General features: G+C 45.3%; 1 protein-coding gene across 1 annotated transcript in view; it reads left to right on the top strand.

Moving 5' to 3' along the window:
* ATP9A (ATPase phospholipid transporting 9A (putative)) overlaps positions 1-21017 on the top strand; it is a 95785-nt gene that overhangs the window by 23183 nt on the left and 51585 nt on the right. Inside the window, exons 3-11 of the mRNA XM_044297369.1 lie at positions 742-855; positions 1784-1892; positions 5241-5299; positions 5481-5532; positions 9729-9823; positions 13723-13803; positions 16297-16372; positions 17364-17440; positions 19013-19173. Of these exons, the coding sequence (XP_044153304.1) occupies positions 742-855; positions 1784-1892; positions 5241-5299; positions 5481-5532; positions 9729-9823; positions 13723-13803; positions 16297-16372; positions 17364-17440; positions 19013-19173 (824 nt within the window). The remainder of the gene's footprint in view (positions 1-741; positions 856-1783; positions 1893-5240; positions 5300-5480; positions 5533-9728; positions 9824-13722; positions 13804-16296; positions 16373-17363; positions 17441-19012; positions 19174-21017) is intronic.

Genomic DNA, 21017 nt, shown 5'->3' with positions numbered 1-21017 from the left:
CTTTTCCACAAATATATCAGAAAAGTATGGACATTTTCATATTTGGCTGATTGGTTGGATAGTCATTGTAGAAGAAGACTCTAGTTAAGGCTACTTTCACACGACCGTATCCGTTTTGCAGTCTGCAAATCGTGGATCCGCAAAATACACATGTGGTCCTTGTGCAACCTGGTCTTTTCTTGGCCCCCATTGTAAAATTGCCTATTCCTGTCTGCAAACGGGAATGTAATATAATCTGCTATGGACAATGCACGGGTGACATCCTTGTGCTGTCTGCATTTTTTGCGGCCCCATAGAAATGAAGGGGTTCTTTGTGCGATCCACAAAAAATGCAGGACACGGGCCGAGAATACAGTCGTGTGAATGTAGCTTAAAACTGATACACTGTCCAACTGAGCAAGCGATTGTCGGGAGGGAAGCCTGGCAATCGCTTGCTTGCTAGCGGAGGAGAACGCTGCGATTAGAACTGCCATACTGCCTTTATGCTCGGTGCAGAGCCTGAGGGCATGACCTGTGTCATTCTCCAGCCTCTTAGGCCCTGCCGTATGTATTTCTTAATTGGGAGGCAGAGGGCACGCGTTCACTAACATTTCCTTGAAGGGATCTTCTCACATGAAGTACATTTCTTGTTACACACAATCATTTCTTTAACATCTCGACTCTTTTTTACTTGCAAGATGTTTTTTCATTTCTTGGCACCACTGACATTACAGGACTCTACCCTGTTTTTCTCCATTTTAGATCCTTTTTAACCAGTTCAAATACTTCTTCAACCTGTATTTCCTGCTGCTGGCCTGCTCACAGTTTGTGCCCGAGATGCGGCTGGGGCCCCTGTATACGTTCTGGGTCCCTCTGGTATGTAGACGACCTTGCATTTGGTTTTAAACAGTTCATTGTTTCAATACAATTTTACAACTTTTATCTAAATAGAAAATTTAGCAGTTTTTCTTGTATTTTATTGCGCTTGAGTTACATCCTGTATTATACACCAGAGCTACACTCTGTATTCTGCTGGTGGAGTCACTGTGCACATACATTACATTACGTATCCTGTACTGATCATGAGTTACAGCCTGTATTATACTCCAGAGCTGCACTCACTATTCTGCTAGTGGAGTCACCATGTACATACATTATTTATCCTGTACTGATCCTGATTTACAGCTTGTATTATACTCCAGAGCTGCACTCACTATTCTGCTAGTGGAGTCGCTGTGCACATACATTACATTACTTATCCTGAGTTACATCCTGTATTATACTTCAGAGCTGTATTCACTATTCTGCTGGTTATTAATTGATAACAGTCAGCAAGTTTGTGTTGTGGGTGGGCAGACATCTTGTAACAGCTTAGCTGAGTTCCTGTGATATGGGGGGGCAGTTTGTTTTTCTTACATCAGACGCCTGTACAGCACCTCATGTGAAAATAACACTTTCCAAAATGCAAATCACTGGAGCGTGCTTTGTTTTTTTTAACCTGTGCAGTGAATATTTCCTGTACTCACCAAGTACACTTACCTGCCACGTAATAAAGTGCAGCCAAATAATGGAAAAGTTGCTTTTTAAACTTTTGAAACCCTGGTTTCTTACATGCTTACAACAAACGCACTGTGCCCCAAGTGTATGTGCTCAGTGGCTCCAGCTTGGCAGCATTGTCTGTTGGAGTAACACGATGACATAAATTGCATGTATCAGGGAGAATTTCTTATTTTCATTTACTGTTTTCTTTCCGAATTTCTTTTGCCTGTGCCTTTAATAAAAGTACTTTTTTCCGCCTCTCCAGGGATTCGTCCTGGCTGTCACCATCATTCGTGAGGCTGTAGAAGAAATCCGATGTTTCATGCGGGATAAAGAAGTTAACTCCCAAATCTACAGCAAGCTGACAACCAGAGGTCAGATTTCAGGGTCCCCACATTGTTGGAGTCAGAGTGGGGGGCTTTGCTGTGATTACAAAACCACTGCAGGAGCTCTGCAACCGATCTGATAGACTGAGCATCTGCACCGTATGCCAGCAGCGTCTGCATGGGGGGTTTGCCTGCTGCCTTCATTCCTCCTTTTTTTTTTTTTTTTTTTTTTTTTTTTTAATGTATAAATTTTTTTACCTGCATCTGCCACAAAAAATTGAAGAATTGAAGTAATATTCTAATATTCCAGCCAAAGAGCATCAGGATACACATTTTTACAGGATCTATCAAGATAGGTTCTGTGTCAATTGTTAGTAGAACCGCTGGAGGTCCAAGTACTGCAGCTGTAAAACGGCCACTAAAATACGGCCACGTTATACCAACCTTAAAGGGGTTGTTTTAACAGACAGAACATGAGCAAGTTTTACACCGCTTGAGTGAATAAGATTTAAAGGGTTTGTCCCATTAAGACAACTTGCTCCCCCTCAGTATATGGGGTAAGTGTGTGATCTGCAGCTGCCCGACCACTGGGGTCTCTGCCGATCTCGAAAACTGTGGGGCCCATTTGACTAGAGGGGCAGACGCGCGGCCCGATAGAGGTGAATGGAGTGGGAATGTACATGCATGATCCCTGTTCCATTCAAAGAGGGATGCACCAGCCCCAAGTTGTATAATCCCCACTGGTTGACCCACCACCGATCACACTGTGGATAAGGGATACAACCCCTTTAAGGCTCGTTCAGATGAACAATGGAAAATTCATCTGTATTCTATTCAGTAAATGCTGATGATTCCCCGTCTGTATGACATCAGTATGTCATCCGTTTTTTCAAGCCAGTCAGAAAACTGGAAGAATGTCTACCTAGCATTTCCTAGCAACCATCCGTGAAAAACGGACTTGACATGAATTGACTTGAATGAACGAGTCTAGCATCAAAATGGGAACAAAATAGTGCAAGCTGCGCAGCCCGGTGGCTCAGTGGTTAGCACTGGTACCTTGCAATCCTGGGGTCCTTGGTTTCAATCCGACCAAGAACATCTGTATGGCGTTTGTTTGTCTGGGTTTCCTCTGGTTTCCTCCTGGACTCCAGACATACTGACAGGGACCTTAGATTGTCAGCCCCATTGGGGACAGCTTGATGCTAATGTCTGTAAAAACACTGTGGAATATGTCAGCGCTATATAAGTGCATAAAATAATGAAATAAGGCTACTTTCCCACTAGCGTTTTAGTTTTCCGGTACTGAGTTCCATCATAGGGGCTCAATACTGGAAAAAAATGCTTCCGTTTTGTCCCCATTCATTGTCAATGGGGACAAAACTGAACAGAATGGAGCGCTCCAAAATGCATTCCGTTTCGTTTAGTTGCGTTCCCATACCGGAGAGCAAACCGCAGCATGTTGTAGTTTGCTTTCCGTCCTGGGATGCGGAGCAAGACGGCATGACCACCAATGCAAGTCAATGGGGATGGATCCATTTCTCTGCCACAATAGAAAACTGATTCGTCCCCAATTGACTTTCAGTGGAGTTCATGACGGATCCATCTTGGCTATGTTAAAGACCAATACAAACGGATCCGTTCATGACGGATGCAGATAGTTGTATTATCAGTAACGGAGGCGTTTTTGCTGATCTAGCAAAAACGCTAGTGTGAAAGTAGCCTAAGCTAGAACTATGACGTATGAATTGGTCCATTGACTTTAGGGTACTTTCACACTTGAGGCAGTGTGATCCGGCGGGCAGTTCCGTCGTCGGAACTGCCTGCCGGATCCACCGATCTGGATGTGACTGAAAACATGTGAGACGCATCCGGATGCGGATCCATCTCGCAAATGCATTGCAAGAACGGATCCATCTCTCCGCTTACTACGGTTTTATCTTTTGCCTGATCAGTCAAAAATACTGAAATGAAGACATCCTGATGCATCATGAACGGAATACTCTCCATTCAGAATGCATGGGGATATGCCTGATCAGTTCTTTTCCAGTATACAGTCCCTGTGACGGAACTCTATGCCGGAAAAGAAAAACGCTAATGTGAAAGTACCCTAAATGTGTCAGTGTTCAGTCCGTGTGTTCTTTGTTCTACACTTGGACAACAAACCCATTAATGAATAAACTTAAGAGACATTTTTGCTTCTGGTCCCAAATGTACAGGTTTTATGTATCTTTAAGGCCTCTTTCACACGAGCGAGTTTTCCGTCCGGATACGATGCGTGTTGTGAACGGACGGCATACGGACTGAATCCAGACCCATTCATTTCAATGGGTCTGTCCACATTTTTCACGTATCATCTCTGCGTTTTGGAAAGATCGCAGCATTTTCTATATTGTGATTTTTTTTTTTTTTTTTTTTTTTTTTTTTTTCACGCAGTCCTGGCTCCATAGAAGTTTTGTGTAAAAAAACAGAAAGCATCCGGATGCAATGCGTATTTCCCTGATGGTTGCTGGGAGATGTAGATTGGTATTCTTCAGTTTTTCTTCACCCGTGTGAACAGCGCATCAAAACTGATTGCGTCCGCGTAGAAAATTTTTTTAACACTGAATGCAATCACAAACAAAACTGATTGAACTTGCATACGAAACCATCAGTTTTATCCTGAACAGATCTTAAAGGGGTTCTGCACTTTTAACTGATGAACTATCCTCTGGATAGATCATCAGCTTCTGATCGGCGGGGGTCCGACACCCAGGATCCCCGCTGATCAGCTGTTTGAGAAGACAGCAGCGCTCCAGCAGCACCGCATTCTTCTCACTGTTTACCGCCGGCCCACTGACGTCACAACTAGTATCAACTAGCGTGGGCGTGGCTAAGCTCCATTCAAGTGAACAGAGCTTAGCCCCGCCCACGCTAGTTGATACTAGTTGTGACGTCAGTGGAGCGCCGCTGCCTCCTCAAACAGCTGATCGGCGGGGGTCCCGAGTGTCGGACCCCTGCCAATCAGAAGCTGATGATCTATCCAGAAGATAGATCATCAGTTTAAACAAAGTGTAGAACCCCTTTAACGCAATCCGTAACACTGGTGTGAAAGAAGCCTTAGGTGGCTTTCACATAATCAGTGTTTTGTCAGTGTTTGATCAGTGATTTCCATCAGTGCGTGAGCCAAAGCCCTGAGTGGAAGCTACATGCAGATCTTACCATTATACCTTATCTCTATGGACTCTATCTGTTCTGTGTTTTTAACCCACTCCTGGTTTTGGCTCACAATCCCTGATGGAAATAACTGACCGAACACTGACCAAACACTGACTGTGTGAAAGCAGCCTTATTGTCTGCAATCTGAATGAGTTACCTAAACACATGGGACCGGCTGACGTCTTCTGTTCTTTATCACAGGCACTGTCAAAGTCCGCAGCTCAAGCATACAAGTTGGCGATCTCGTTATTGTTGAAAAGGTTAGTTTTGATGCAGCCAGTATCTATAATTAGGGTTGAGCGAATCGGAGTATCTGAAGTGGACTTCGATCCGAATTTCAGGAAAAATTTGATTTGCCACAAAGCCGAATTTCCTGTGCTTCTATAAAGTGTAAACTGTTTGAAAAACCTAAAATCTAATAGGACCTTCTTTGTCATGCAGAATCAGAGAATTCCGGCCGACATGATATTTCTAAGGACATCAGAGAAAAACGGTAAACCAACCATATTTTATAAGGACTCTCCATCTGCATTCATGTTCTCTTCCGATGACCTTTCAGATTTCTGCCCACTAAACACAGACTTATCTGGACACCCGTATGGCGTCTGGGTACGCCTGTTTTTTTTTTTTTTTTTTTTTTTTTATTGTTATGGAATCATTCATTCATTTGAATGATTTCCAGTCTAAAAACAGATAAGACGGGTGCATGCTGTTGGTTTCCGTTTTGTCTATGCTGAAAAACTAAGGTGTGGATCGCACCAATTACTATACCATGTGAATCAGGCCTAAGACTGGGCTCACGCTATGTTTTTGCCAAAAACTACTGATCTGTATATGAAATGGATACGTCATGAGATTGTTAAGGCTCCATTCACACATCCGCAATTCCGCTCTGCATTTTGCGGAACGGAATTGCGGACCCATTAATTTCTATGGGGCCGCATGACGTGCGGACCCGCACTTCTGGGTCCGCAATTCCGATCCCGAAAAATGCTTGAAACATGTCCTATTCTTATCTGCAATAGCGGACAAGAATAGGCATATCCTATTTGTGCCGGCAATGTGTGGTCCGCAAAATGCGGAACGCTCATTGCCGCTGTCCGTGTTTTGCGGATCCGTGGATCCACAAAACGCACACGGATGTGTGAATGGAACCTAATAGCTTTTAAGGACGATCCATTACATTATAAGCTATGGGTGATGGATGCCACTGTTACAGGTACCCATTTAAAGGGCATGTGTCAGCAGATTTGTACCTATGACACTGGCTGACCTGTTACATGTGCACTTGGCAGCTGATGGAATCTGTGTTGGTCCCATGTTCATACGTGCCCTCATTGCTGAGAAAAATTAAGTTTTAATATATGCAAATGAGTCTCTAGGAGCAATGGGGGCGTTGCCATTACACCCAGAGGCTCCACTCTCACTGTAACTGCTGCTTCCTCTCCACTTCAGCCAGACATGTCCAGCCAATTTCTTGCATTGTCTGCTGGGCGTGTCGGCTGGAACAATTGGCCGCAGGTGTAAAAGAAGCCTTAGATTTCTGTGTAACCTGTCTGGTGGGTTAATGCTGCATCCTGTTCCTTCCATATATTTCATTACGGGAGGATAGATAAGGGTAGGTACATTATAATTCCTGGTAGTGTTGTAGCTTAAAGGAGTGGAAACCCAGGAAAGATCCTGATGATAAATCTCTGATAAATTGGTGGGACTCTCCATGTGCATAGACACACATTCGCTGTAGTTAACCTGATTAAAATGCTGTTTTTCTTCATTTTTTTTTTTTTATGTGAGGCTCAATTCCCAAATTATGATTCTTGTTCTAATATGCAATTTGGGCCTTTGGTGCAACAAGGGAGTGTCCATTGCTCTTGTTGCACCCAAGCTCCACTTCTTTCTGTGGCCAGCTCCTCCCTAGCTGCTTTGCTACTGCATGGTCTTGTCAGGCGGGGCTGAGAAATAAGTGGAGCTCAGGTGCAACAAAAGCAGTGGTGACACCTTCATTGCATCAAAGGCCTAAGTTGCATATTAAGAAAAATTATCATAACTTTAAACTAAAAATCTGGGTCTCACTTCCCTTTTAAAAAATGTTTTGCGTGCCCTCCTATCCCTTGGTTGAATTTGATGGACTTATGCCTCATGCTCACGACCCCCGTTTTTCGGGCTGTTCGGATGCGGACCCATTCACTTCAGTGGGGCCGCAAAAGATGCGGATAGCACTCCGTGTGCTGTCCGCATCCGTTGCTCCGTTCCGTGGCCCCGCTGAAAAAATATAACATGTCCTAGTCTTGTCCGCGCTTCGCGGACAAGATTAAGCATTTATATTGAAGGCTGTCCGTGCCGTTCCTCAAATTGCAGAACGCGCACGGATGCCATCCGTGTTTTGCAGTTCCGCGATTTGCGGACCGCCAAATGCACCACGGTCATGTGCATGAGGCCTTACAGTCAGGTCCATAAATATTGGGACATTGACACAATTCTAACATTTTTGGCTCTATACACCACCACAATGGATTTGTAATGAAACGAACAAGATGTGCTTTAACTGCAGACTGTCAGCTTTAATTTGAGGGTATTTACATCCAAATCAGGTGACCGGTGTAGGAATTACAACAGTTTGCATATGTGCCTCCCACTTGTTAAGGGACCAAAAGTAATGGGACAATTGGCTTCTCAGCTGTTCCATGGTCAGGTGTGTGTTATTCCCTCATTATCCCAATTACAATGAGCAGATAAAAGGTCCAGGGTTCATTTCAAGTGTGCTATTTGCATTTGGAATCTGTTGCTGTCAACTTTTAAGATCAGATCCAAAGAGCTGTCACTATTAGTGAAGCAAGCCATCATTAGGCTGAAAAAAACACAACAAACCCATCAGAGAGATAGCAAAAACATTAGGCGTGGCCAAAATAACTGTTTGGAACAAAAGAAGGAACGCTCCGGTGAGCTCAGCAACACCAAAAGGCCCGTAAGACCACGGAAAACAACTGTGGTGGATAGCCGAAGAATTCTTTCCCTGGTGAAGAAAACGCCCTTCCCAACAGTTGGCCAGGTCAAGAACACTCTCCAGGAGGTAGGTGTATGTGTGTCAAAGTCAACAATCAAGAGAAGACTTCACCAGAGTGAATACAGAGAGTTGACCACAAGATGTAAACCATTGGTGAGCCTCAAAAACAGGAAGGCCAGATTCGAGTTTGCCAAACAACATCTAAAAAAGCCTTCTCAGTTCTGGAACAACATCCTATGGACAGATGAGACCAAGATCAACTTGTACCAGAGTGATGGGAAGAAAGGAGTATGGAGAAGGAAAGGAACTGCTCATGATCCTAAGCATACCACCTCATCAGTGAAGCATGGTGGTGGTAGTGTCATGGCGTGGGCATGTATGGCTGCCAATGGAACTGGGTCTCTTGTATTTATTGATGATGTGACTGCTGACAAAAGCAGCAGGATGAATTCTGAAGTGTTTTGGGCAATATTATCTGCTCATATTCAGCCAAATGCTTCAGAACTCATTGGACAGCGCTTCACAGTGCAGATGGACGATGACCCAAAGCATACTGCAAAATCAACCAAAGAGTTTTTTTAAGGGAAAGAAGTGGAATGTTATGCAATGGCCAAGTCAATCACCTGACCTGAATCTGATTGAGCATACATTTCACTTGCTGAAGACAAAACTAAAGGGAAAATGCCCCAAGAACAAGCAGGAACTGAAGACAGATTGCAGTAGAGGCCTGGCAGAGCATCACCAGGGATGAAACCCAGCGTCTGGTGATGTCTATGCGTTCCAGACTTCAGGCTGTAATTGACTGCAAAGGGTTTGCAACCAAGTATTAAAAAGTGAAAGTTTGATTTATGATTATTATTCTGTCCCATTACCTTTGGTCCCTTAACAAGTGGGAGGCACATATGCAAACTGTTGTAATTCCTACACCGTTCACCTGATTTGAATGTAAATCCCCTAAATTAAAGCTGACAGTCTGCAGTTATAGCACATCTTGTTCGCTTCATTTCAAATCCATTGTGGTGGTGTATAGAGCCAAAAATGTTAGAATTGTGCCTGTCCCAATATTTATGGACCTGGCTGTATGCCTTTTTTTTCAACCGTATTAACTATGTAATTTGGGAACGGTCGGAACGGAGCCTCAGATCCACAAAAGACAAACCGAGTTTTAATCAGGTGAACCACAGCTATCTGTCTATGCAAACAGCTAGATAGTGAGGTCACTGGTGACAAATTCCCTTTGTTGTTCCATGAAAAATATTCTACAGTTTTCACCAGCACCTAGATCTGAATACTTTTGTATTTGCATGTAATAAAAAATTTAGCATAGCCACTGTGTTATTCAATAAAATGTATCTGTATCGCGCCGCCTGCTCTTTGGCCGGTTCACTGAGATGGCCGCACGTGCTCAGTTTCATCCTTCAACTGACACGCCCCCTGAGGTGTGATATGCAGAGCTGAGACACGCCCCCTGAGCAGCAGAAAAGACACTCCCTTGAGCTGCCAGCTTGATATAAATTTAGCAGAGCAATGAATGTGGAGATCTCTGGATCCATGTGAGGTACAGGGCTGGTTCTAGCTTTGTTAGAAAGATATTGTCATGTACTATAATATGTGTGATTTTCATTTTTTACGTTAGTCATGGGATAACCCCTGTAACTAAGTTGATGTATAACTTCTGTCCTTAGGGTCCTGCTTTCTGCGCACTGATCAGCTGGACGGTGAGACAGACTGGAAGTTGCGGCTGCCGGTGTCCTGCACACAGAGACTGCCCACAGCGGCGGTAAGTGACCCCTATACTTACCACGTGGTGGTGTTGACCCTCTGCACATAACTTTCTGAGCACCTCTCGGTTTACAGATGCGGAATCTGCAGACGACAAATCATTCAAATGTGAATGGACATGCAGAACTGTGCAAAAGTTTAAGGCATGTGTGGAAAAAATGCTACTAATTGAGAATGCTTTCAAAAATAGAAGTGTAAGGCTACTTTCACACTAGCGTTTTTACTGGATCCGGCAGGGTTCAGCAAAAAACGCTTCTGTTACTGATAATACAACCATCTGCATCCATTATGAACAGATCTGGTTGTATTATCTTTAACATTGCCAAGACGGATCCGTCATGAACTCCATTGAAAGTCAATGGGGGACGGATCAGTTTTAGATTGTGGCAGAGAAAACTGATCCGTCCCCATTTACTTGCATTGGTGGTCATGCCGGATTCGTCTTGCTCCGCATCCCAGGACGGAAGGCAAACTACAACATGTTGCAGTTTCCTTGGGAACGCAACTAAACGGAACGGAAGGCATTTTGGAGCACTCTGTTCAGTTCAGTTTTGTCCCCATTGACAATGAATGGATACAAAACTGAAGCATTTATTTCTGGTATTTATTTTTCAATGAACAAAATACAAAGTGAATGAAGAAAAGAGAAGTCTAAATAAAATCAATATTTGGTGTTGCCACCCTTTCAACACCGTGTCAGTTCTTCTACACTTGCACTCAGTTTTTGAAGGAACTCGGCAGGGCTGTTTATCCAGAAATCTTGGAGAACTAACCACAGATCTTCTGTGGATGTGGAGAGAAAAAGCTTGGAGTACAGTCACAAATAAGCAGCTGAACCTTTGTCCAGGAGTAGGTTCAGTCTACCTTAAACAGTAAAACCCACAAGCAATTTCAGGGACCGCGCTAATTCCAGCAGTTAAGACACAGTGCAGACTCGTCACTCGATCCAACAGATAGCTGTACACAGTCCACTCCTATGGACCTCACCTGCAGTGTCTTGCCACCAACCAAAACTTTCAATATATGACATCAGTACCTTCGCAAAGAAAAGAAGGACATGGCGCAATACCCAAGTGGTAAAGTAAGTTTACAATATATTGTACTTGCAAAATTCACTGGAGTAAAAGCATATTCATAAAAAACGCGCCTGACCCAGGTTTCGCCTTAGGCTTCGTCATATATTGAAAGTTTCAGTTGGTGGCAAGACGCTGCAGGAGAGGTCCATAGGGAGTGGACTGTGAACAGCTACCTGTTGGATCGAGTGTCGAGTCTGCACTGTGTCTTAACTGCTGGAATTAGCGCGGTCCCTGAAATTGCTTGTGGGTCTTCTGTGGATGTAAGCTTGTTCAAATCCTTCTGTCTTTGTGTTATCCCAGACAAGCTCGATGATGTTGAGATCAGGGCCCTGTGGGGCGTTATCATCACTTCCAGGACTCCTTGTTCTTCTTCACACAGAAGATAGTTCTTATTGACATTGGCTGTATGTTCAGGATCATTGTCTTACTGCAGAGTAAATGTGGAGCCACGTGCCTCCTTGATGGTATTATATGATGGATAAGTATCTGCCTGTATTTCTCAGCATCGATGACACCATTTACCAAATACCCAACTCCATTTGCTGAAATGAAGCACCAAACTTGCAAACAACCTCCACCGTGCTTTACTGCTGCCTGCAGACCCCGATTATTGTACCACTCTGCAGACCTTTGGTGACCAAACTGCCTAGTGTTACAGCCAAACATTTCAAATTTTGACTCCATAGGTCCTGCTGCCATTTTTTTGCACCCCAGTTCCTATACTTTGGTGCACAGTTGAGTTGTTTGACCTAGTTTCCACGTCAAAGGTATGGCTTTTTGGCTGCAGTTCTTCCATGAAGATCACTTCTGGGCAGACTTCTGAGAAGAGCTGATGAGTGTACCTGGGTCCCACTGGTTTGTGCCAGTTCTGAGCTGATGGCACTGCTGAACATCTTTCGATTTTGGAGGGAAGTAAGCATGATGTGTCTTTCATTTGCTGCACTCATTTTTCAGGATTAATGGTGTCCTCAGTGATGAGAAATACTGGCGGATACTTATCCATCATGCAATGGGATCAGGAAGGCGTCTGATTGGCTGCAAGTTTATTCCGCAGCAGGACAACAACCCCAAATGTACAACTAGGGCTGCAATGATTATTTGAGTAACCTGACAAAGATAAATCCTTGATGCAAATTTTTTGTATCAAGGATTCGTTTGTGTCATGTGACCACGGAGTGAGAGTTAAGCGCTTGCTATTACTCACACTCCGTGTTCACCCGCCTGGCCGCACCATGCTGCACTGGATCCTGACATATCGTCACTATGACCTGACGCTGTGTGACGTCCGGACGTTCAGCACGCCAAGAAGGAGAGGCTAAGGAGCTGAGGAGTGTCGGCGGTGCCCCTACAGGAAAGGTGAGTACTGGCGCTGGGGACTGATGGCTAGAAGTGGAGGGCATGGAGGACTGATGGCATGAGGGGGGAACTGATGGCACGGCGGTTGATGGCATGGGGGGTGATGGCACAGAGAACTGATGGCACAGAGGAATGATGGCACGGAGGATTGATGGCATGGGGAGGATGATGGCACAGAGGACTGATGGCATGGGGGGTGATGGAACAGAGGACTGATGGCATGGGGGGTGATGGAACAGAGGACTGATGGCAGGGGGGGGTGATGGAACAGAGGACTGATGGCATGGGGGGTGATGGAACAGAGGACTGATGGCATGGGGGGTGATGGCACAGAAAACTGATGGCACTGGGGGGTGATGGCACAGAGGACTGATGGCACGGGGGAGCTGATGGCACGGGGGAGCTGATGGCACTGGGGGTAACTGATGGCATGGGGGCGGATGAGTTTTTTTTTTTTCTTATTAGAGTACTCTATTAATCGTTGGATTAATCAATAGAATACTTGATAACTAAAATAATCGATATCTGCAGCCCTATGTACAACCAATGTTATTAAAGGGGTTATCCAGTAATATATAATGTTGTCCTGCCCTGAGGATAGGTCGTCATTATTAGATTGGCAGGATCAGTACAGGATAAGGAATGTAATGTATGTGCACAGTGACTCCTCTAGCAGATAGTGAGTGCAGCTCTGGAGTAAAATACAGGATGTAACTCGGGATCAGTACAGGATAAGGAATGTAATGTATGTACACAGTGACTCCTCTAGCAGAATAGTGAGTGCAGCTCTGGAGTATAATACAGGATGTAACTCGGGATCAGTACAGGATAAGTAATGTAATATATGTACACAGTGACTCCTCTAGCAGAATAGTGAGTGCAGCTTTGGAGTAAAATGCAGAGTGTTGATCACCATCAATTTAATAGCAATGTATTTACAAAGTAAATCAAACATCCGAGCAGTATAATTCTGCGTAGTGATTAGGGGTTACCTTGATTCTCTTTCCTGTGAGGTTAATTTAATCTACCAACTGAAGCATCGATGAATTGTCATGTAAACATCCCCTGATTTATTTGGTCATGTTCTGTCTCATTAATTGCATGTATAGTAACCATAGCTGCCGCAGTTGTCCGCTTCATCTGACAGTCATCAGTCCATGTCCTTGGGGCGTCCAGATGTTTCAACTTTACAGCTTACTTTGGACACAGGGACCTCAATAACCACGCACATGTTGTCTATTGATATACAGAGCATATGCGTCCATCATAGAGTGAATTCTCAGTGTAGTCTGCCCCCCCCCCCCATCACCTGTGATCTAAGTAACATTTCCCCCCAAACCATATATCTGTTAATAATAAAGAGACGTGCATTCATGTTTTTATTTTTCTATTTCATGCTCAGACATTTTTGCAGCAACTTCTCTGGAACTGCTATAATATAATACATTTTCTTATTATATTTCAGGACCTGCTCCAGATTAGAGCCTATGTATATGCAGAAGAACCGAATATTGACATCCATAATTTTGCAGGAACCTTTACTCGAGTGAGTAATGGTCAGACTTTTTATTTTTTATTTTCTTGGAGTGATTACAGATAGGAAAATTTTGTAACCCGACCCCAGTGAGATTGTTGACAAATTTACATAATTTTTTTTTATTAATTGGAGAAATTTGTTTGTAAAAAAAAAAAAAAAGTGCACTCTGCCTCACCTGCTTTACTCGACCACTGTGTTGGAAAAAGTGGAACAAGTGCTTCATAAATATTGCACTCAGTCTGAACACCCTATGTCTCCATATATTTACAATAGACAACTGGTATCCATATGCTGATAAATCTCCTTCTTACAGCTCCTGATTCTCTTCACATAGTTCATAATAAAACTAGCTGCCTGCAGCCACCACTAGGGGGAACTCTTGCAAAGAAATGTATACAGTTACAATTGAACTCCATGGAAGCTGTAATAAATCTCTCTTTTTTTGCACTGAGCACCTCTAGTAGTGCCTGTTACAAAATGCTGTGCATTTATGTTGGGAACAGAAGAAAGGGTTCAGTACTGGGCCCCCCCCTCCCCTATGTCCCATAGCAGTTGCGTGGTCTGCCTCCGAGTAAGCCACTGTTTTTTTTTTTTTTTCGGACTGTCCCATTTATCTTAAAATGATCGATGCACATGTGGCAAAATAACTGCAGTTTTGAATTTAAGCTGGCCATACACATCAGATGTATGTTGGCCAGACCTGACGAATTGGCCAACCATCTAAGGCTACTTTCACACTAGCGTTCGTCGGTCCGCTCGTGAGCTCCGTTTGAAGGAGCTCACGAGTGGACCCGAACGCCTTCGTCCAGCCCTGATGCAGTCTGAATGGATGCGGATCCGCTCAGACTGCATCAGTCTGGCGGCGTTCAGCCTCCGCTCCGCTCGCCTCCGCACGGACAGGCGGACAGCTGAACGCTGCTTGCAGCATTCAGCTGTCCGCCTGGCCGTGCGGAGGCGAGCGGATCCGTTCAGACTTACAATGTAAGTCAATGGGAACGGATCCGCTTGAAGATGTCACCATATGGCTCAATCTTCAAGCGGATCCGTCCCCCATTGACTTTACATTGAAAGTCTGAACGGATCCGCGCAGGCTACTTGCGCACTTGCGAAATTTTTTAAAGTTATTAATGCAGACGGATCCGTACTGAACGGAGCCTCCGTCTGCATTAATATGATCGGATCCGTTCAGAACGGGTCCGATCAAGCGCAAGTGTGAAAGTAGCCTAATGTGTATGGGGCCTCCTGACTTTCCCTAAATAGCAGAGGTCGGGGAATATAAAGATCTGGCAGTTAAACTTCAACATGCTTGAACTTTTTGTTCTTGGGAAGATAAGCCTCTGGCAGAGACGCTTAGCAATGACTCCCCCCACCAAGAACAAATGCTGGCTTGGCTTAGCCGACCATGCATGTGTATGTGAGAAGTGATAGCTCTCCATTGAACGAGCTTTTGGCCGCCAGTTAACTCATGTGCATGGCTGGCCTTACCCTAATCGTCCTCAAGGCCTCATGCACACGACCGTATCTTCAAATTGCAGATCTGCAAAAGGCCTCATGCACACAACAGTATTTTTTTGCGGTCCGCAAAAAGGGGTTCCGTTGTTCCGTGATCGGTGTCCGTTTTTGTTTCCGTGTGTCTTCCTTTATTTTTGGAGGATCACCAGACATGAAGGAAAGTAAAAAAAAGTTGGCCATGCAAATGATAGGAAAAAAACGAATGCGGATGCGTGGACGCAGATGACAATCTTGTGTGCCTCTGTGTTTTTTTTTTTTTTACGGACCCATTGACTTGAATGGGTCCGCGAACCGTTGTACGTGAAAAAAATAGGACAGGTCATATTTTTTTCACGGACTGGAAACACTGATCACAGACGCGGATGACAAACGGTGCATTAGCCGACTTTTCCACGGACCCTTTGAAAGTCAATGAGTCCGCAGAAAATCACGGAAAACGGAACAACGGACATGGGACACAACAACGGTCGTGTGCATGAGGCCAAATACGGATGCGGTCCATGTGCTGTCCACATCTTTTTGTGAACCCATTGACTTCAATGGGTCCATGGTCTGCATTTTGCGGACATGTTCTATCTTTTTGCGAAACAGACATACGGATGCGGAAAGCGTCCGTTACGCAAAAAGATCGTGTCCTATAATTGGATGCAAAATCCGGACTACGGAACCTTTTAAATTGAATGGGTTCCGTGAAAAATGCGGATGGGGCATGGACAGCATCCATAATTTGTGCATCCACAATTTGCGGACCGCAAGATACATACAATGTGTGCATGAGGCCTAAAAGTCAGCCCATATGCTTGTGCCAGTCTCTTCCTTGGTGCTTCATGGTGCACACCCTGTCAGAGGACATATATATGAGTCACACAGAGTGCAGCTCTGAAGCACCACCCTCTTTAGGCCATAAAAGGTAGAGCAGGGGCTTTACAAGACTGCGCATATATTTCTAATTCCCTTCCAGTTGTATTCATGTTCTCTCCTTCTTCACAGGAGGACAGTGACCCCCCAATAAATGAAAGCTTAAGTATCGAGAACACGCTGTGGGCCAGCACGGTTATTGCTTCTGGTAAAGATAAACATTCTCAGTCTTCAGAAATGCATGTTAACAATTTAATCCCTCATTAATTTGTCTCTAATTGATAATAATTAGGTCTGTCATTGAGAAAATGAGTCCCCAAATTAGTAGTTTTTTGTTTTTTCTCTTCCATTTTTGACACCATGAGAGCAGAACTGACATGCAGTCACCCCGGGGCATTCTATAAATGATGCTAATGTCATCTGTGATGTGGAGCCGCTTCATCTTTCATCTGTCAGGAAACAAAACGTATGACATCACAATGGGCATTTCTGTGCCGTCTAATGGAGAGCAGCATCTCTGCCAACCTACAGTGAGGCTCCAATGCTGCTCTGTTTAGCTAATCCCTTAAATAACAATTCCTTACAGCGCCCAATCACTTTGGAATGAAAACTTATGCAACCTTATAATAAACATTGTCTTTCTAGTGTTTTTAACACCTCCGTTTGCTGTCAGTGAATTATTCTTGTTTACATATAGAGTCTGAAAACCCCTCCTGACCTGTCCCTGCACATTCTGACACGGCAGCACTGATTGGATAGTGTCAGACTGTGCAGGGACACCGCCCCCCAACTGGTAACACCCATCTGGACCTTCATTGCAAACTGCTAGGAATTCATTCATTATTTCCAGCAGGAATAATAAAGGAATCGCATGTCATAGAGTGATAAGAATAGGTGCTACAGAATTGTTATCACATGGGAAATGCAAGTAGTTACTAAACAGACATGTCCGCAGAGGTGACGGGTTCTCTTTAAGAAAGTAGGTGAGTAAAGAGAGCGAAGCTAGAAATGTCCAAAGACATACTGATAAGGACCTTAGATTGTGAGCCCCATTCGGGACAGTTGGATGCTAATGTCTGTAAAGCGCTGCGGAATATAGTAGCGCTATATAAGTGCATAAAATAAAAATAAATAATGTAGCGTAAGGGTGCGTTTACATGGACATGTGATGTATGTATATGTGGTGTTCCCTGTTCCAGGTACGGTGGTCGGAGTGGTTCTTTATACTGGCCGGGAGCAGCGCAGTGTGATGAATACCTCTAATCCACGGAGTAAGGTACAGGTCCTCGGAGTGAATTGGCAACCATTTATCACATGTATTGTGTTCAGGCTGTATGTGCTCATGGGAAATGTGCAGACAGTGCAACGTGCTGCTCACTAGGGCCGATCGTATCCCAGGTTTTTAGGAATGCTGAGTGGTGGTACGGCTTTATTAGTTCTGTGTGTCACGGTGCTCCTACCTGGATACCATTGGTCCCCAGGGTTAGGCTTCGTAGCAATAAATGGGAAAGTCGTAGTTGGTGGAGAAAAGGTTGAGTCCAGAATTTATAAAGTTTAACAGCTTTAGGCTGAATGCCTAAAGCTGAACGGTCCGTGGTAACCCGGCCTGGCATCCAGCTGAGAGCAGGAGCCCATGGCGTCATTGGTTGCTATGACGCCGTGCGCTTCATGCAGCCGCTGCACTACAGTAATACACTTGCATAGATCAAAACCTGCTGGAGCAAAGAGACCAAATATTGTCTGGACGCAAGTTTATTCAAGTAAGGCCGAACTGTCCGTGGTAACCCGACCTGGCATCCAGCTGAGAGCAGGAGCGCACGGCGTCATTGGTCGCATAGATCATACAAGTGTATTACTGTAGTGCTGCGGCGGCATGAAGCGCACGTCATCATAGCAACCAAAGACGGCGTGCGCTCCTGCTCTCAGCTGGATGCCAGGTCGGGTTACCACGGACCGTTCGGCCTTACTTGAATAAACTTGCGTCCAGACAATATTTGGTCTCTTTGCTCCAGCAGGTTTTGGGGTAAACTGGCAGGCAAACTGAGATACATTGCTTTCTCTTTCTCTGTGGTGCTCAACTCTGGCTTCAGTCTGGTAGCTGGACTTTCAGACTGTTCTGGTACCTTTTGAAGTGGGGTGCCTTTGGCCGTTTTTCCCCTCATAACTGTAAGGAGTCATGGTGCTCTATGAGCTGCTTCCTTTGGGAGTCTCCTGCTGCAGGAGGGAGGGGGGCATTCCCCTCACTGCGCCATGTCTCTTCTCTTTCTAGCTCCACTATTGACTCTAGACTGACTTTAGCTTCCTGCAACCTCACCTTGGTAGGAAGCAGGACTAGCCCACTTCTGCCTAACAGGGGGGAGAATGGAATGGTAAGTTCCATTCTATCTAAAGATCTTCCTCTGCCAGATACACTGCCACCTGCTGTATAACCAGGCACAGTGCATGTAATAAAATACATAAGTTACATTGCAATGTTTTTAGGCACAATATCAAAGGACCTAGAATATATACACAGATTACATTATTGGTTATCCATAAGTAAGGTGTAGGAATGGTAGTACCCTGTCTGGGGTACTATAACAGTGGTTGTGGGTGTTCGTCAGTCTATGTGCTCGCACATATACCAGTATTTGCTGTTATGGCCACTTTGCTTTGATGTTTTCATGCCTTACTACTGATTAAAGACAATTATCAAGTCATTATAAAATCATTTATTGGATGAGCGAGCGCAGGAGCAGTGATGTATGTGAATATCTGCGTCATCAGACTTGTTGCTGACATCTTATAGCATATGTCCCCCACCCTGTCAGTGATGCCAGCTTTACAGTCTCCTCATCCTGTGCCACAGATCGGCCTCTTAGACCTGGAAGTGAACTGTCTGACGAAGATCTTATTCAGCGCCCTAGTGGTCGTCTCTCTGGTCATGGTGGCTCTTCAGCATTTTGCCGGTCGCTGGTATCTACAGATCCTCCGCTTCCTGGTCCTCTTCTCCAACATCATTCCTATCAGGTAAGGGGCAATAGTTATACAAGAATGTTGTTCACTGACAACTTTCCCTCAAGTTTATAATGCGTCAAATTAACTGGAAAATAGAGAAAGTACAGAGATTGTGCCTACTAGAGTAATGTTGGCCTGGTACTGGCCGGTTGACTGATTTCTGCGAGTACATGCGTGTGGCCCTACCCTGAACTGTTGTCCATGCGGCCTGAAAACCATTCTTAACGAAAAGCATAGCAACAGCTTTTAATTTCCCTTTAAAGGGTTATGCCATGATTGATGTAAAATCAGATCTCATACAGTACATGACACAGTTCTAACAAAGCTTGAACCAGCCCTGTACCTCACTAAGGCTACTTTCACACTAGCGTTCGGCTAGCGTTCGATCGGATCCGTTCTGAACGGATCCGATCATAATAATGCAGACGGAGGCTCCGTTCAGTACGGATCCGTCTGCATTATTTTAGCAAAAAAAAGCTAAGTGTGAAAATAGCCTAGTACGGATCCGTCCAGACTTTCAATGTAAAGTCAATGGGGGACGGATCCGCTTGAAGATTGAGCCACATTGTGGCATCTTCAAACGGATCCGTCCCCATTGACTTACATTGAAAGTCTGGACGGATCCGCACGGATCCGCACGCCTCCGAACGGCCAGGCGGACACCCGAACGCTGCAAGCAGCGTTCAGCTGTCCGCCTGTCCGTGCGGAGGCGAGCGGAGCGGAGGCTGAACGCCACCAGACTGATGCAGTCTGAGCGGATCCGCCTCCATTCAGACTGCATCAGGGCTGGACGGCTGCGTTCGGGTCCGCTCGTGAGCTCCTTCAAACGGAGCTCACGAACGGAAACCCGAACGCTAGTGTGAAAGTAGCCTTAGATATAGAGATCTCCTCGCTGCCAGCTTGGGGAGGGGGAATCTTTTCTCCCCATTACAGTTCAGGGGATGTGAACTTTCTGCTGCAGCTATCTTAGTCACATTTAAGGGGGTGTTTCCTTTCTGCTGCAGCTCTCTCCCTGTCACAGCTCAGGGGGTTTCCTTTCTCCTGCAGCTCTCTCCCTTTCACAGCTCAGGGGGTTTCCTTTCTGCTGCAGCTCTCTCCCTGTCACAGCTCAGGGGGTTTCCTTCCTGCTGCAGCTCTCTCCCTGTCACAGCTCAGGGGGTTTCCTTTCTGCTGCAGCTCTCTCCCTGTCACAGCTCAGGGGGTTTCCTTCCTGCTGCAGCTCTCTTCCTGTCACACCTCAGGGGGTTTCCTTTCTGCTGCAGCTCTCTCCCTGTCACAGCTCAGGGGGCCTGTCTACTGCAGCGCCTCTGCTTTTAACAGTTGATACAGCTGAGGACAGTTGAAGAATGGAACTAAGCATGTGCACCCATCAGGGGCGGACTGGCCCTAGACCCTACAGGGAAATTTCCTGGGGGGCCATTGCCCAGGGGCCGGCTGAGCCCTCTTGACAGCCACTGGCTGGGTATATAATGATCTGATGCTCTTGGCATCAATTAATGCTATAAGCATCAGGAATTTATGCGCCTGGCCAATGGCCGCAGGGATCCTCCTGAACTTAAAGTTGAATATTGCAGGCGCTGCCCTACTTTTGTTGCCTGTCGTCTGTCAAAGTTATCCAAACGATAAAACATGTCCCCCAATGCCCAGGCCCCTCATATAGATTATACTTACCCTGTTCCCCGGCACCCGCATTGCTCCTGATCTCCGCACGGCCGCTGCTGCATCTGCCCGTCACTCAGATCAAAACATCCAGCGATAGGGGGGGGCAGCCAACAGTAGGCCGCGACCTAGACAAGCCTCCCTCACGATCAGTAGAAACACGGGTGCTGGGGAGCAGGGTAGGTATAATCTATATG

This window comes from Bufo gargarizans, chromosome 6, assembly GCF_014858855.1.
Source record: "Bufo gargarizans isolate SCDJY-AF-19 chromosome 6, ASM1485885v1, whole genome shotgun sequence".
In the NCBI taxonomy this organism is placed as follows: Eukaryota; Metazoa; Chordata; class Amphibia; order Anura; family Bufonidae; genus Bufo; species Bufo gargarizans.
Note: the sequence above shows the minus strand (reverse complement) of the source record. Positions and strands in the feature narration are given on the sequence as shown.